An 18,518-nucleotide genomic window follows, 5' to 3' on the forward strand; every position below is an offset into this window, starting at 1 on the left:
GGTCGAGACCCTTCTTCAGACTGTCACCTGTTCCTTTTCTCCAGAGATGCTGTCTGACCCACGGAGTTACTCTTGCACTTTGGGTCTATTCTCAAGTCTATTTCGTTTATTTCAGATGTAAGGCATGGAAACAGACTCTTCGGCTCACCGAGTCTGCGCCGACCTGCGATCCCCGTACATTAACACTATTCTATACACACTAGGGACAATTTACAATGATACCGAGCCAATTCGCCCTGAAAACCTGTTCATCTTTGGAGCGTGGGAGGAAACCGAAGATCTCGGAGAAATCCTACGCAGGTCACAGCGTGCAAATTCCATACATTCCAGCGAACCACCTGTGGTCAAGTTGGGATCGAACCCGGGTCTCTGGCGCTGTAATGCAGCAACACTACCGCTGCGCCACCATTGTATATTGGTGAGGAGTGCGATTATTTTGGGATTTTAGCCCTACTGGATTTGATGATTCGTGTCACGAACACAAAATGATAAGAACGTGTGTAGCATTTGTGGTTACGCAGCCCAGCTCACCAAGTATTTTTATCGTCTTCTTTGGATGAACAATTTTGGCTGAAAGCTTCCGTTTGGAGTAGTTCAGATGAAAATCAACAGCTATGTCCCTCTTGACGTCTGACTGTGGGGTTCCCATGAAAAAGTGCACCACCACCTCCGCGGGAAACCAGGTGTTCTTCTGAAAGAGAAAAAGCACTTGTCTGAAAATGCAAATGATCCGTTTGTTCAAGCCATCCCTGGGAAAATGGAGACAAATATTAAGTGGTCTGGAGATCGCTGGTCGGTGTGGACCCGGTGGGCCGAAGGGCCTGTTTCCGCGCTATATCTCTAAACTAAACTAAACTCTAACAGTGAGTCAGTACTGTACAAGCATCAAAGAAACCAAAATTGTTGCACACCAACTGTTGAGGCATACAAAATAATAATTTTCATAGGCAGACACAACGAACTGCAGATGTTGGTTTACAAAAAGACTCATCTCTGAAGAACGGTCTTGACCCAAAATGACACCTATCCATGTTCTCCAGAGATGCTGCTGAGTTACTTACCTACTGAGTTACTCCAGCGCTTTGTGCCAACTTTGAATGGCAATTTAACGGTATTTTGTATTAGATATCTTATTTTTCTTCCCTACTAATTTTCCCACCCTCTGGCTTCACAATCCACCACTCTCCAAGCCAATCTCACACCTTCTGTATTTTTCACTGGCCCTTGTTTCAACCATCTGCCCATCAAAACCTCCTCCTTGCTTCTGTCAACCTATTCCGTGCCACACTCTGCCCTATCCCCTTTTCCCGCTTGCTTCTCTTCCCCGCTACAATCATAGAAACATAGAAACATAGAAATTAGGTGCAGGAGTAGGCCTTCGGCCCTTCGAGCCTGCACCGCCATTCAATATGATCATGGCTGATCATCCAACTCAGTATCCCGTACCTGCCTTCTCTCCATACCCCCTGATCCCCTTAGCCACAAGGGCCACATCTAACTCCCTCCTAAATATAGCCAATGAACTGGCCTCAACTACCCTCTGTGGCAGAGAGTTCCAGAGATTCACCACTCTCTGTGTGACAAAAAGTTCGAAGAATCTCGGTCTTAAAGGACCCCCTTAAACGTCACCCCGATCCATGACTTTCCCAACATCGGGAACAATCTTCCTGACCTAGCTGTCCAACCCCCGTCAGCATTTTGTAAGTTTTGTTACTCTCAATAAATTCTTGGATAAACCAAGTCGATCTTCATAAGACAGTCCTGACATCCCTTTGGAGATACAGCGCAGATTTGGAGACCAAAACTGTACGGACCCTGTGGTCACCAAGACCCTGTACAACCACCGTGTCCCTGCTCCGATCCTTTTGCGTTCAGCCTGTACCATTCGCTTTCTTTATTGCCTGCCACCTCTGAATCCCCAAAGTGCACAGGGTCTCAACCTGGTCACCGACAATTTTCTCCACAACTGCCTGACCGAACCAGTTCTTTGCATAATTTGGAGTACACTTTGGAGAGCGCGGAAACGGACCTGGATCCACCCGCGAGAAAACCCTGTACGCTGCGGTCACATAATGGGGAAATTTTACAACTTACCGTACCAGTGCATCAGCGACCGTGGGAGGTCGGGATCAAACCCCACGGCAGTCACAGGGCGAAAACGTACAAACTTACGTACAGACAGCGACCGCTAGTCAGGATCAAACCCGGGTCTCGGGCGCTGTAAGGCAGCAACTCTACCGTTGCACCACTGTGCCTCCCCGAATACATCCCAGTTATTCCGCAACTCAGCTTCCAGTTCCCAATCAAATGATTTCCGATTACATTTTGAAAAGGCTTTCAGGTTTGCCGTGATATACGGCTACAACGTCAACGAGCCGACACTTTAACGACTTGCCCAGCGTTGGTTAGACTCTCCAGATGCTCAGTCTTTACTCTCTCACACCATGCGGAGTATAAGCAACCATTGCCAGGGGGAGAAACACAACACCTTGCACTGTCCGCAGATCAGGTGGGAACCGAGGAATTCAATGTATTTGTCACACCATCCGCTTATTTTACAAAGTCAGTGAGCCGCAAGTTTCAGTCAGTTTCAAGCCAAGTGGTGAAATAAACTGGAACTTTGAATTCTTTCCCTGAAGTTCTGTGCTGGCTGGAAATCATTCTCATCCCCCACCCCGCATGAAAATAATTCAAATGGAACGATATCCATGAACACGGAATTCAGACGGCAACTTCCCACAGCAAACCAGACAGGGGGAAAAGGGGGGATTTACTAAGGTCTCCTTCATGGGGTAACAGCATTAGGAAAATCGTGTCCATAACATCCTGTACATTTAATACATACTGTATAAGAGTGACACAGCAGTAAAGATGCTGACTTACAGTGACAGAGACCTGGGTGTCTGTACGTTCTCCCAGTGACCACGTGGGTTTTCTCCGGGTTCCCTGGTTTCCAACCACATACCAAAGACATGCGCCTTTGTGGGTTAATTGGCTTCTGTAAATTATGCCTGGTGCGTTGGACAGTGTTAGTGTATGGGGTGATTGCTGGTCAGCACGGGCTCGGTGGACCGAAGGGCCTAATTCCACGCTGTTTTTCGAAAGTCTAAAATTACATTTTGAACATGGCCCGAACTACATTCTAAGTTCGTTTTTGAAATAAGTGGCTGGCAAATTATTTTTCGAATGTGGCCAAGCAGGCTCCTAGTACTCCCTAGTCATCGTACTAGTTCCACTGTTCACATCACTGTATCCCTTTGTTATCACCTCTTTTCCAGCCAACAATGGACCCTTATAGGTTCTACTCCTTGGTCATCTATTGCCATCCCTGATTGTTCTGACCTTTTTCCTACCCCCCTCCCCCGTGTCCCCCCCCCCCCCCCCCCCGTGTCATCTATTTTTCTTCCTCCAGAGATGCTGCCTGACCCGCTGAGTCGCTCCAGCACGTTGCATCTCTCTTAGGCACTTTAACAGACTGCTTCAGAGAGAGAACATGATACAACTACATAATGGCAAGCGATGAACAGAGTGGTAGAGTGCTACAGCTTGAAGCACCGGTGATCCAGGTCCAGTTCTGTGTACTTGGTACATAGACACAAAATGCTGGGGTAACTCAGCGGGACATGCAGCATCTACTGAGAGAAGGAATGGGTGACGTTTGGAGTCGAGACTCTTCTTCAGGCTTCTTCTGCATGGTGTTTGCCCACTCGCTCTATGACGGCGTGGCTCTTCTGTGGGTACTCCAGCTCCTCACAATATCTCTAAGACGTGCTGGTTGCTGGGTTCATTGGCCACTGTAAAATGGTCCAGGTGCTGGATGGTACAATCTGGGAAGAGCTGACGAGAGGGAGTGCGGGGGGAACGGGATACAGGGAAAGTTAAGGATGGAACTGGATCTCACTGTGAGCCGGCATAAACTCCATGGGCTGAATGGTTTCCTCCCTTGTCTTGAGGGCATACGATAAAGACATCTCCAGCTTCAGGTGAGAAGGAGCCAGATATAGAATCATTTTGTTACTGCAATCTTCGTGGTGGCCACCAGTGGCGTGGTCTTTGCTCTGCCCTGACGTTGCAGATGCAGATGTAATAGGCAGCGAATGTTAGTGTGGACACCATACAGATGCCTCAAACACTGCAATCACAGAACACCCATAGGTCATTAAGGCCGCTATCCCCTCTCTCTTTTAATGTAGTTTAGTTTAGTTTAGAGATACAGCGCAGAAACAAGCCCTTTAGACCACCAAGTCTGCACTGACCAGTGACCCCCGTACATTAGCACTATCCTACACACTAGGGAACACTTACAAATTTTACCCAAGCCAATTAACCTACAAACCTTTGGAGTGTGGGAGGAAACCGGAGCACCCGGCGAAAACCCACGCAGTCACAAGGTGAGCGCACAAACTCTGTACAGACAAGCACCCGCAGTCAGGATCGAACCCGGGTCTCTGGTGCGGTAAAGCAGCAACTCTACCGCCGTGCCACCCTGCATCTTACTTCCTGCATCTTGTTCTCCTCCACATCCCACCGCCCATTCTCCCAGTGACGATGTATATTATAAAGGGAATGCCTCCAAATGAACTCATGTCTGGTCGGATCGGGTTTCCGGGGCAGGGCGGTTCAGCAGCTGTTACAAAACACCATGCACAGTTAGGTCATGTTCAACCGCTCTAGAAAGGACCATGACCACACAGAAGTATTGGCAATGGGTGGAAGTCTAACTGCAAACTAACCTGGAAATTGCCGATAATCACAGCCTATTTTGTACGAGAGCCAAACAGTTGTCCAGCCTTGGAATTAATACGCACTTAGAAACATAGAAAATAGGTGCAGGAGGAGGCCATTGGGCCCTTCATCGCTGACGGTCGATCCAGCTCGAGGTTTTCCAGGCGAGTGCCCTCGAGCTTGAAGGTCGAAGACACTCTTCTGAACTCACGGATTAGTTAGCCGCAGTGGGACAGCCCTTTTACTCCAGCACTACAGTATATGGTACTGTATACAGCTCTCACAGTATATTTCACTTCAAGCAACAGGGAAATAATTCAGTCCAGTTATGGGAACGATTCTGTTGGGGACCTACCCATTTCTTCAATGCAATTGCCTTTCAAAATAATGCCGAGGTAGCTCTGAGGCTCTTCCTAGATTGTACCATCCAGCACCTGGACCATTTTACACTGGCCAAAAGATTAAAAAGATTTAAAGTTTTTTTGCCTTCCATCACAGCGAGGAGGAGATGCGCTGTGATGGATGTCTGTGTAAATTGTGTTGTGTCTTGGGTCTTTTTTTCTTGTGTGTATGACTGCAGAAGCAACATTTCATTTGAGCCTCTATGAGGTTCAAGTGACAAATAAATTGTAGTGTGTATTGTGTATTGTGTAGTGTGTATTGTGTAGTGTGTATTGTGTATTGTGTATGTGTGTAGTGTGTATTGTGTAGTGTGTGTAGTGTGTATTGTGTATTGTGTATTGTGTAGTGTGTATTGTGTAGTGTGTAGTGTGTAGTGTGTATTGTGTGTGTAGTGTGTATTGTGTAGTGTGTAGTGTGTAGTGTGTAGTGTGTAGTGTGTAGTGTGTATTGTGTGTAGTGTGTAGTGTGTAGTGTGTATAGTGTGGAGTGTGTAGTGTGTAGTGTGTAGTGTGTAGTGTGTAGTGTGTAGTGTGTAGTGTGTAGTGTGTAGTGTGTAGTGTGTAGTGTGTGTGTGTAGTGTGTAGTGTGTAGTGTGTAGTGTGTAGTGTGTATTGTGTATGTGTGTGTAGTGTGTGTGTGTGTGTAGTGTGTAGTGTGTAGTGTGTATTGTGTAGTGTGTATTGTGTAGTGTGTAGTGTGTAGTGTGTATTGTGTAGTGTGTATTGTGTATTGTGTGTATTGTGTATTGTGTAGTGTGTGTGTATGTGTGTGTGTATTGTGTAGTGTGTAGTGTGTAGTGTGTAGTGTGTATTGTGTATTGTGTAGTGTGTAGTGTGTGTTGTGTGTTGTGTGTGGTGTGTTTTGTGTAGTGTGTAGAGTGTATTGTGTAGTGTGTAGTGTGTATTGTGTAGTGTGTATTGTGTGTGTGTGTAGTGTGTATGTGTAATCAATCAAGTGTGTATTGTCATCTTGCAGTGTGCAAGTGTACAGTGCAAAGTGAAAAGTGTGTTTCCCAGTGTGTAGTGTGTGTGTCGCACATGTGTGTAAAAACACTTGTGTAGTGTGTATGTTGTGTGTAGTGTGTAGTGTCCAGTCCCTGATGTGTGTATGTGTAGTGTAAAATCAGGTAAAAAACACAATGTGTAGTGTGTAGTGTAAACCAATCATAGTGTGTAGTGTGTAGTGGGGTGTGTGATGTAAGTGGTATTGTGTATTGTGTACTGTGTGTTGTGTAGTGCCGCAGAGTCAAGTGTGTAGTGTGTAGTGTGAGTGTGTAGTGTGTAGTGTGTAGTGTGTAGTGTGTATTGTGTAGTGTGTATTGTGTATTGTGTACTGTGTGGCAAGAGATCCAGGTGTGTGTGGAGGGGGTGCAGTTTGTCCTTAGCTGTCACTTCATTATCACTTCTCTGTGTTGTGTATTGTGTAGTGTGACTTTGGCTGGAGCGTTGTATTTTGTCAAGTATGGAATGAGAACGTTACCTGCGTGTTGTAGGAGTAAGCTGCCTCCAGCAGATATTGGTGTAGTCCTTTGTCTCGTTTGATGAGCATAACTGATGCTTCTGCAGGGCCAGACAGTGGGAACGCAAGGCCAGAACTTCCGGAAGGGTATGACATCTCAGAACAAATCTGCCACCCAATTTGTCTGGAAACTGCATGGGAAAACAAAATATCGTTTAAAAGCCACTCCCTCTTCTCCCCTCTCCCTACGGGTGAAAGGTATCGAAGTGTGAAAACGCACACCTCCAGATTCATGACCGCAAGAAATTGCAGCAAATTGTGGACGCAGCCCAGACCATCACACAATCCACCTTCCCTTCTATTGACTCCATTTGTACCTCACGCTGCCTCGGCAAGGCCAGCAGCATTATCAAGGATGAGTCACACCCTGGCCGCTACCTCTTCTCTCCTCTCCCATCAGGCAAAAGGGATTGTAGTGTGAAAACGCACACCACCAGATTCAGTTATCACCATTTACTGTAACACTTCGCCTAACACCTCTGCTTGGTTCGCAATAACCAACTTGATCTTCCGGTGACTCAACACTTCATCTCCCCCTCGCATTCCGAATCCTACCTTTCTGTCCTGGGTCTCCTCCATGGCCAGAGTGATGCCCTCCGTAAATTGGAGGAGCAGCACCTCATATTTCGCTTGGGTAGTTTACACCCCAGCGGTATGAACATTGACTTCTTCAATTTCAGGTAGTTCCTGCTTTCTCTCCCTTTCCCCTTCCCTTTCCCAGCTCTCCCACAGCCCACTGACTCCGCCTCTTCCTTTCTTCGATAAACCTCGACCGAAACACAGAATGTCATAGGGGTATGGAGAGAAGGCAGGTACAGGATACTGAGTTGGATGATCAGCCATGGTCATATTGAATGGCGGTGCAGGCTCGAAGGGCCGAATGGCCTACTCCTACTCCTGCACCTATTTTCTATGTTTCTATGTTCACTGTCCATATCTCAGCTCATCGACTTCTAGAGCACATGTCTTCTAGATTGGCCACCCCACCACATTCTACCACCCCCAAACCTGAGGCTGATCAAATCCCTGTAACCCATATCCTGCTCAGCGGTGCTGTAGCTAGCCTATAATGGATCCCAGTTAGGCAATGTTTCAATCCTGAAACCCACATGCACACATAACATTCCGCCTCTAATGGAATTCCAACCTAAAACAGCAAGTTCTCAAGAATTGTGTGGGAAGGAACTGCAGATGCTGGTTAACACCGAAGATAGACACAAAATGCTGGAGTAACTCAGCGGGACCGGCAGCATCTCTGGAAAGAAGGAGCGGGTGACGTTTCAGGTCTGAAGAAGGGTCTCAGTTCAAGAAACTCAGTCGGAAAGCAAAATGATCAATCGCAGGTCTATCAGTTAGTACCGGGGAGAGGTCACCAGTCTGAAGTGTTAACTCTACGGATGCTGCCTGGTCTGCTGAGATTTTCTCCAGCTTTTTTCCCTTCTTACTTAAAATTCCCAGCATTTCTGTCCTCTCTACCAGATGTACACAGTGGGAGTTATCCACACAACACTATTTCTGGCCACATGTCCATTCCCAGCCTAAATCAGGCCCATGTGGGAGTCTCTCCATATCCATCACTGAATAGTTTCTGTTACAAAAGAGGGGTGATACAACATGGAATCTAACCACCATCATTAATTGAAAAAAGAGTGACAGAGATGGGCTAAATGTAACAACATCTTTGCTGCAGTCTCTTTCTCTGATCACTTATCACTTTCTAAACCATCGCTAATGGGCCTGTCCCACTTACGCCACTTTATCGGCGACTGCCGGCACCCCGTCATAGGTCGTTGCAGGTCGCCGAAAATGTTCAACATGAGGCGGCCAAAAAGCCGCTGCGACTCTTTGGGTGACTTTGGCGAGAGACTACTCACGACCATAGAGGCGACACCCTGGCGACATGTCGCGGGGTGAAGCCTGTATGGTCGTGAGTAGTCACCCAAAGAGACGTACCTTGTTCTGGTCGCCGCTGGATTTTTAACGTTGAACATTTTCGGCGACCTGCTGCGAATATGACGGGTGCCGGCAAGTCGTCTAAAAAATTGCGTTAGTGGGACAGGCCCTTTACATTAGAAGTACCGACATCTAAACTGTTGACTGTTGTTCTTACTGCACTAGATGCATGGCATAAACAGCATTGAGGCCACAAACAGGCGAACCAACAAAATGTGGACACCAGATTGGGAAAGGCGCTGTGCACATTCACTCCACTTCCTCCAATTATATTTCCAGCACAGCACATGACCTCGAGTGCTGTCTGTGTGGAGTTTGCACGTTTTCCTTGCGATGGTGTGGGTTTCCTCCGGGTGCTCCAGTTTCCTCCCTCATCCCCAAGATGTGTGGCTTTGTAGGTTAATTGTTGCTGGTGCGTAGGGAGTGGATGCCGAAGTGGGATAACACAGGACTAATGTGAATGGATGATTAATGGTTGGCATAGACTCTGCGGGCCAAAGGGCCTGTTTCCCTGCTGTATCTTTCAATGAGCTACTGCCTTACAGCGCCAGAGACCCGGGTTCAATCCTGACTTTGGGTGCTTGTCTGTACGGAGTTTACACGTTCTGCCCGTGACCTGCGTGGGTTTTCTATGAGATAGACAATAGACAATAGGTGCAGAAGTTGGCCATTCGGCCCTTCGAGCCAGTACCGCCATTGGCTGATTATCCTCAATCAGTACCCCGATCTTCGGTTTCCTCCCACACTCCAAACACCTACAGGTTTGTAGGTTTATTGGCCATTTTGTGTGTAGGGTAGTGTTAATGTGTGGGATCACTAGTTGGTGTGGATTCGGTAGGCCGAAGAGCCTGTTTCCGTGTGGTATCTCTATACTAAACTAAACTAATCAAACATATTTTAACATGAATTTCAGGCGTAAACGTTTTCCTCTCATGGGAAGATATGACTAAACATTGTTAAAGTCAAGTGTGCATGGACAGCACAGCAGGACATGTACACCCAATTTTACATTTACAGAGCCTAAAATTGCTTCATAATCCCTCATGTTCCAAGACAAGGGGCTCAAGCTGATTACTAATCCACACAATTCCACGTTCCTTAACGGAACGCCAACACATTGTAAAGAAAAATGACTGCTTATTAGTAGAGCACATTTGTTGAGACAGTAAATAAACAGTGTAAAATATAGCGAGTGAGTAAAATAAGCACGTGTTTCTGGTTAAGTCTTTGATTAAGTCCTTCACTGCAAAAAAAAGTGGACTTTGATCTTCTGCCAGAGCCCTGTTATGACAGTTGGCACTTATCAAGTATAATGCTTATTATTTCCAGAAACACAGCTGCTGCCATGCAGTTGGAAATTACTGTTAAATAAACTGGAGATGGTGGCACTGAAGGGTGAACATGTTTCTAAATCACAGCACATTCGTACTGTTCACTGAAGACTGGTTTTACTGACTAATATTTTCAGACTACATTAGTTCTATGCAAATAGAGTACAAGCATTGCGTACGATATCACCAGAGGAATAGTTTAGTTTAGTTTAGTTTAGTTTAGTTTAGAGATACAGCGTGATAGGTTAGTTTAGTTTAGAGATACAGCGTGGATACACCGAGTCCGCGCCGACCAGCGATCCCCACACATTAACACTATCCTATCCTACACACATTTTATATTTATACCAAGCCAATTAACATACAAACCTGTACGTCTTTAGAGTGTTAGAGGAAACCGAAGATCTTGGAGAAAACCCACGCAGGTCACGGGGAGAGGATACAAAGTCCGTACAGCCAAGCTTATCTGTAGTAAGGATCGAACCGGGGGCTCTGGCACTGTAAGGCAGTAGCTCTCCCATGCCACCCAATAGATTGGGTCTAAATGCACTGAATCTCTTGCCCAGTCTAAGGGAATCGGGAACCAGAAGACATAGGTTTAAGGTGAGGGGGAGAAAGATTTAATGGGAGCCTGAGTGGCAATTTTATTCACACAAAGAGCGGTGGGTGTATGGACAAGCTGCTGGAAGACGAAGTTGAGGCTGGGACTATCGCAACGTTTAAGAAACATTTAGACAGGTACATGGATAGAGTAAGTTTAGAGAGATATGGGCCAAAGGCAAGCAGGTGGGGCTAGTGTAGATGGGATATGTTGGTCAGAGTTGGGCTGAAGGGGCTGTTCTCATGCTGTATGACTCTATTAGAGAAAATAAACCATATATCTCTGTGTTATTATATGAGATATTTGATCATTCTCTGCTTCTGCTTCATGGAGGGAAACAGAGGGTGATGGTGGAAGGTTGCTTCTCGGACTGGAGGCCTGTGACTAGTGGTGTGCCTCAGGGTTCGGTGCTGGGCCCGTTACTGTTTGTCATCTATATCAATGATTTGGATGAGAACATACAGGGCAAGATTAGCAAGTTTGCAGATAATACAAAAGTGGGGGGTTTTGCAGATAGTTAAGATGGGTGTGAAAAAATTGCAGCAGGATCTGGATCATTCGACCAAGTGGATTGAGGAATGGTTGATGGAATTTAATGCAAAAAAATGTGAGGCGTTGCATTTTGGGAAGACTAACATGACCATGACCGACACAGTTAATGGTAGGGCTCTGGGTAGTGTTGTAGAGCAGAGGGATCTAGGAGTGCAGGTACATAGTTCCCTGAAGTTTAGAGTCCCAGGTAGATCGGGTGGTCAAAGGCTATTGGCACATTGGCCTTCATCAGCCAGAGGATTGAGTATAGAATTTGAGAGGCCATGAAGCAGTTGTATAAGGCGTTGGTGAGGCCACATTTACAGTATTGTGTTCAGCTCTGGGCATCATATTAGACAATAGACAATAGGTTCAGGAGTAGGCCATTTGGCCCTTCGAGCCAGCAGTATTATAGGAAAGATGTTGTCAAGCTGGAAAAGGTACAGAGAGGATTTATGAGGATGTTGCCAGGACTAGAGGGTCTGAGCTATAGGCAGAGGTTGAGTAAGCTGGGACCCTGGAGCACAGGAGGATGAGGGGCGATCTTATAGAGGTGTATAAGATCATGAGAGGAATAGATTGGGTAGATGCACAGTCTCTCGCCCAGAGTGGGTGAATAGAGGACGAGAGGACATAGGTTTAAGGTGACGGGGAAAAGATTTAAAAGGAATTTGAGGGGTAGCGTTTTCACACAAGAGTGGTGGATGTGTGGAACACTGATTTTATTTGACAAAATTATTTAATGAAATACAAATCAAATTCTTCCAAATGTACTTTGATCTCACCAAAGATAGACACAAAAAGCTGGAGTAACTGAAGAGGGGTTGCGACCCGAAACGTCACCCCTTCCTTCTCTCCAGAGATGCTGCCTGTCCCGCTGAGTTACTCCAGCATTTTGTCTCTATCTTTGATCTAATTCAGCATCTGCAGTTCCTTCCTACAGACTTTGTTCTCACTCTCCATTAGATGTGCCTTACTATAAAAAATAAAATAAAGGTACATGTTTCTACATTTGATAGGCGTTTGATCGACTATTGGATAGGCAGGGAATGGAGGGATATGGATTTTGTGCAGGTTGATAAAAGGTGGTCTTTTTCATTTGCATCATTTACAGCACTGACATAGTGGGCCGAAGGGCCTGTTCTTGTGCTGTACTGCCCTCTGTTCATTTGGTGAACATGAAGCAATGGTGGCGCAGCGGTAGAGTTGGCGGCCTTACAGCGCTTGCAGTGCCGGAGACCCGGGTTCGATCCCGATCACGGGTGCTGTCTGTACGAAGTTTGTACGTTCTCCCCGTGACCTGCGTGGTTTTTCTCTGAGATCTTTGGTTTCCTCCCACACTCTAAAGACATACAGGTATGTAGGTATATTGGCATGGTAAATGTAAAAATTGTCCCTAATGTGAGTAGGATAGTGTTAATATGCGGGGATCGCTGGTCGGCATGAACCAGGTGGGCCGAAGGGCCTTTTTCCGTGCTGTATCTCTAAACTAAACTAAACCAACACCTGTATGGAAAATTGGCAGGGAATTCCGTGAAACCTGTAACCAAATCCTTGGGAATTTCATTCCATTCATTTCCGTCCCACTTATCCGTCTTGTCCCTCTCCTGTCTCCAGATGTTTAAAGCCCAGCCAGCAAAGACAAAATCTGCAACTCTATCTACGTGTGTATATATACCGCAGGAGGAAATTTATAGTGAAACCTTCGCTGTTTTGGGCAAAGTCCAGCATTAATGCTTTGCCAAAAGCCATTCATAAAAGAGATTATGCTTTTTGCAACTTTAGTTTCAACAGATTTGCCAAGAGTAACTTTTAGCGGGTTGGAGAGGAATCCCGAATAGTATTTAAGCAATACTTCTAACCGTCAATGACAAGTGTATTATTAACGTATATTAAATATTAGGTCACGAGTAGATGAGAAGGTGGGATAACATAGAACTTAGCTATCCACAAAGACAGAAATGAGAGGAAAATTCTGGCTTTGCCAGCAATACCCAGATCTAGAAAAAGTAAGTAAGTTAGTTTATTGGCCAAGCATTCACATACAAGGAATTTGTCTTGGTGCTCCGCTCACAAGTAACAACATGACATACAGTGACAGTTACACAGTGACATAGGCAAATAAAGAACCATAATCCAATGAGAATGAAAACATCCCTAAATTCTTAAGGGATTGGACAGGCTAGATGCAGGAAAAATGTTCCCGATGTTGGTGGAGTCCAGAACCAGGAGTCACAGTTTAAGAAGAAGGGGTAGGCCATTTAGGTAATACAGAGCTCGCCATCCCATCTCTGCATCACCAGGGCTTCTCAGTTTGATTGTCCCAAGTAAAAGCTATTCAGGAATTACAATCGCAATGTGCGGTCAACTTTTCTGAAAACTATCTACTCGGTCAACTTACATTCTTCTTCACTGCATGTCCTCGCTTCTGTCCGATCAAGAGACCCAATAATCTCCTCTTTGCCACCTGGATTTGCAGTGTAAAGTCTCGAACTGAAAATGGATAAACAGGGATAAAAGAAAAAGTTAACTGCATTGCCCATGGTTTGCTGATATTGTGCGTTTGGTTGAAGCATGGAAATGGGCCATTAGGCCCCTCCAAGTCTGCACCGACCATCGATCTCCCACTCTAGTTCTGTTGTCCAACTTTCGAATCCACTCCCCTCACACAACGGACACCCTTCGGCCCACCGTGTCCGCACTGACCAGCGATCCGCGCACATTAGCACCATCCTACACACACTAGGGACAATTATTACATTTCTACCAAGCCAATTGACCCACAAATCTGCACATCTTTGGAGTGTGGGAGGAAAACCGAAGATCACGTCGAAAACCCACGTACAAATTCCGTACAGACAGCACCAATAGTCGGGATTGAACCCTGGATCCGGGCTCTGCAAGGACTGTACAGCAGCAACTCTACCACTGTCCATATCCCTGGAATGGCGAGTCATGGATCACAAGCAGGCAGATTAGGTTAATTTAGGTCCATCTTCAACACGGACATCGTGGACTGTCACTGAGACGACAACAATGTGCCTTGTGCCCTCACCTGATGTCGATGATCTCCATCGTTTCCTGCGGTGTGTTGAGGAAGATTTTCAGGTCTTGTCCTCTCTTCAGCTGTATCCCACCGTCCAGGCTCGTCAGGGTCCTCATTCCAGCCACCCACTCCAAACCAGCCTTACCGACGGTCCCATCAAGTCCCATGTGGGCCGACACATGAACATGAGCACTAAAAGCAGAACACCATCAAGCCTTATAACTCACAAGCTCAGCTCAAGTCCCAAACAAAAAATAAATAAACCTGCAGTGTATATACCAACACCTAGAGTATATAAACTGACACCTACACCTAAACCCTAGTGTAGATAAACCTACCTTTACAATCCTTATACATAATGAAATACTGTTAGTTTACAATCTTGAGGGGAATAGATAGGGTGAAGTGGATAAAATAATGTTTTTATATAAAGTCGTTTTAAGAATAAGGGGTAGGACTGAGATGAGGAAAAACTTATTCACACAGAGAGTTGTGAATCTGTGGAATTCGCTGCCACAGAAGGCAGTGGAGGCCAATTCACTGGATGTTTTCAAGAGGGAGTTAGATTTAGCTTTTCGGGCTAATGGAAGCAAGGGATACAATTAGAAACATAGAAAATAGGTGCAGGAGGAGGCCATTCGGCCCTTCGAGCCAGCACCGCCATGCATTGTGATCATGGCTGATCGTCCCCTATCAATAACCCGTGCCTGCCTTCTCCCCATATCCCTTGATTCCATTAGCCCCTAGAGCTCTATCTAACTCTCTCTTAAATCCATCCAGTGATTTGGCCTCCACTTCCCTCTGTGGCAGGGAATTCCACAAATTCACAACTCTCTGGGTGAAAAACTTTTTTCTCACCTCAGTCAGTCTTAAATGGCCTCCCCTTTATTCTAAGACTGTGGCCCCTGGTTCCTCGAGGGTCTCGACCCGAAACGTTGCCTATTTCCGCTCCATTGATGCTGCCTCACCCGCTGAGTTTCTCCAGTATTTTTGTCTACCTTCGATTTTCCAGCATCTGTTGTTCCTTCTTAAACAACTCTTTGTCACTAAGTTCTCTGGAATGTAACTTCATTTAAACAAAAATCATTTGGAACATGTATTAAAATAAAACACGTTAATAATGGTAAAAAAAAAGTCCAGGTAACCTATTTAAAAGTCACATAATTCAAATTAAATCAAAAAACAAAAAACTATTTTTAAATAAAAGTACATAAATACATTCAAATTAATCTCTGCAGAGAAAAACATTTCAAAAAACAATACCAATCTAAATGCTTGCCAAATATTATTTTCCCTTAGTCCCACCTGCCTGCACTCATAAATGGGGAGAATGCTATCCAATTTATACCTGCCTCCACCAGGTCACTGGAAGTACCGCTAACTCTGGAGTAAAGAAGTTCCCCCAAGTTACCCCTAAACTTCTTCCCTTAATTCTGAAGTCATGTTCGCAGATACTATCTGATTAACATTCTCTGTTTTAAAGGTACACAAAAATGCTGGAGAAACTCAGCGAGTGCAGCAGCATCTATGGAGCAAAGTAAATAGGCGACGTTTCGGGCCGAAACCCTTCTTCAGACTGATCCTGTTTTAATCTTACTTCAGTTTTAGTTATTCATTTTTTTTAGTTTTAGTTTTAGAGATACAGTGCAGAAACAAGTCCTTCAGCCCATCGAGTCCGCACCGACCAGCGATCCCCGCACATTAACACTCTCAACACACAAGGGGCAATTTGTACATTTACACCAAGCCATTAAACCTGTACGTCTAGGGAGTGTGGGAGGAATCCGAAGATCTTGTAGAAAATCCATGCAGTCACGGGGAGAGCATACAAACTCCATACAGACAGCACCCGTAGTCAGGATCGAACCTGGGACTCTGGCACTGTGAGGCAGCAACTCCACTGCTGCGCTACAGTGCAGCCGTTTTATACTGGACGTGCTTAATCTTGTTTCAGTTTTACAATGAACATGTCCAGATGCTTCAAACATGATATTACCACCTTTTCCATAGCGGTGCTGGCTCGTAGGGCCAAATGGCCTACTCCTGCACCTATTGTCTATTGTCTATTGTCTATAATGGAATCTCAAGAATAGTCAGGATTTATTGCACCATTATGCAGGACAAAATGAATACAAGTTAATTTCCCATTGCAAGACATTTATCGAAGTATCATTGGAGTCTGTCCATACCTAGGCTTGATGAAACCAGTGATGACAAAGTCTGTCCACTGTTTAAGATCCACGTTCCCTTTAACTCTGACGTTGACGGCAACAGATGCATTCACAGCGAGTTTAATCGGGAGCCCCGAAATGGATGAAAATGTCAACTTCTCGGTTGCTAGACTTGTCCTTCTGTTGTACTGAACTTCTTGGCCCTAGCGAGAAAAGAAATGAATACTTGCTATCAAACTACGCCATACTGTGGAGATCAGCCAGAGGGACATTTAGTATCAGGAACCTCCTCACAGATCCTCTGAGCAGAGGCCATAACTTAATCAAGTTTAATATTATGTGTATTGAGGTACAGTGAGAAGTTTTTTGTTGCCTGCTATGCAGGCAGCAAAAAGACAACACATATGATTACAACCAAGCCATCCACAGTGTACAGATACAAGATAAAGGGAATAACGTTTAGTGCAAGATAAAGTCCAGTAATGTCCGATTAAAGATAAGTCAAAGGTCTCCAATGGGGTAGATGGGAGGTCAGGATCGCTCTCCAGTTGGTGATAGGATGGTTCAGTTGCCTGATAACTGCTGGGTAGAAACCAAAGATCCTATAGCGGAGCAAGATAGACCACTCCTGCTAAATGCAATGGGCTGACGTGTAGTACGCAAGGAGCGGAACGTGGGCCTTTTTTTCATCCATTACAGTAACCCGACCCGACCCAACCCGACCCGACCCGACTCGCAGTGTAATCATCGTTTCGGGGGAATAGTTTGTGTTAATAAATTATAATTCTGAAAATGAGGAGAAGATTTTTACCAAAGAACTTTTATTTTTACGAGGAAGTTTCCGTAACCGGCTTCCGTCTCTGCACTAGTATCTTTGCTCCGCTACGGGATCTTTGGTGCGGAGACGGAAGCCGGTTACGGAAATGGGGCCAAAAACTACCCATGAATCTGCCCATGACCGTACTATGTCTTTTTCGACGAGTGATCCATCTTGCTCGCTATAGGATCTTTGGTGGAAACTGTCTGAGTCAGGAGGTGTGTGTGCGCGTTTTTCACACGTCTGTACTTCTAGCCTGATGGGAGAGGGGAGAAGAGGGAGCGTCCGGGATGAGACTGGTCCTTGGTTATGCTGCTGACCTTGCCAATGCCTTCGGCAGAGGCCTTGTTCATGTCAACATTACAGTGGCCAATCGAGGGTAGCCTCAAGGACACGTTTAATTGAGGTAACAACATTACAACTCCTCCTCACCCTTCCATTTAGTGTTTTTATGACTCGGCAGATCAATTTCTCTCCTGGAATAAATAAAGTTCTATCGTAGCGTCTCGTACTTGGCAAACAATACTATTGACCACACCACTTTATATGAATGACCAAAAATGAAAGACTTCCTTTACCTTTAAGAGTTTTATTGCGATTTCAGCCACATCTAAAGAGTATTGCTTCACTTGCATCCTCAAGTCATTGCAGTCCAAGAAAGTCAGTTCATTTCCAAATATCTTCATGCTCAGGCCACAACTTAGCTTCTTATTCCTTTTCTCCATTCTCTTGGTAAACTAAATCAGCAAAACAAGATTATGTTCTCATTGTGGATAGTGGAAGGACCTCCCCTGCAGGTCTTACATTTACAGAATAAGACCAAGTTCACCGACTTAGATTTTGAAGTTTAACATATGCTAACTCGCGAAGGGCGGCACGGTGGCGCAGCGGTAGAGTTGCTTGCTGCCTTACAATGCCAGAGACCCGGGTTCGATCCCAACTATGGGCGTTTGTCTGTACGGAGTTTGTACGTTTTCTGAAGAAAGGTCCCGACTTGAAATGTCACCTATTCATGTTCTCCATCGACGCTGCCTGGGTCCCACTGACTTAAACCCAGCACTTTATGAGCATCGATGGACACAAAATGCTGGAGCAACTCAGCGGGACAGGCAGCATCTCTGGAGAGAAGGAATCTGAGAAGTCTGAAGAAGGGCTCGAATCAAAACGTCACCCATTCCTTCTCTCCAGTGATGCTGCCTGTCCCGCTGAGTTACTCCAGCATTTTGTGTCCATCTTCGGCTTAAACCAGCATCTGCAGTTCCTTCCTACACGTTGTGAGCATCTCTGGGGGAACATATATAGGTGTCGACTTATTTACAAGTGATCCCAGGAACGAGTAGGTTATCCTATGATGACCGTGTGGAGGCTATGTCTGTGGACATTTTTAAGGCAGCGATAGAGAGATTCTTGATTAGTACGGGTG

The 18,518-nt window shown here is 45.5% G+C and overlaps 1 protein-coding gene across 1 annotated transcript in view; it reads right to left on the minus strand.

The window, feature by feature from the left end:
* Positions 1-18,518, minus strand: part of LOC129706733 (uncharacterized) — a 228,101-nt gene that overhangs the window by 122,683 nt on the left and 86,900 nt on the right. The window contains exons 17-22 of the mRNA XM_055651166.1: positions 17,674-17,832; positions 16,297-16,481; positions 14,117-14,299; positions 13,463-13,554; positions 6,607-6,776; positions 532-691 (exon numbers count right to left, since the gene is read on the minus strand). Coding sequence (XP_055507141.1) covers positions 532-691; positions 6,607-6,776; positions 13,463-13,554; positions 14,117-14,299; positions 16,297-16,481; positions 17,674-17,832 — 949 coding nt within the window. The remainder of the gene's footprint in view (positions 1-531; positions 692-6,606; positions 6,777-13,462; positions 13,555-14,116; positions 14,300-16,296; positions 16,482-17,673; positions 17,833-18,518) is intronic.

The sequence above is a fragment of the Leucoraja erinacea genome, chromosome 20 (assembly GCF_028641065.1).
Source record: "Leucoraja erinacea ecotype New England chromosome 20, Leri_hhj_1, whole genome shotgun sequence".
In the NCBI taxonomy this organism is placed as follows: domain Eukaryota; kingdom Metazoa; phylum Chordata; class Chondrichthyes; order Rajiformes; family Rajidae; genus Leucoraja; species Leucoraja erinaceus.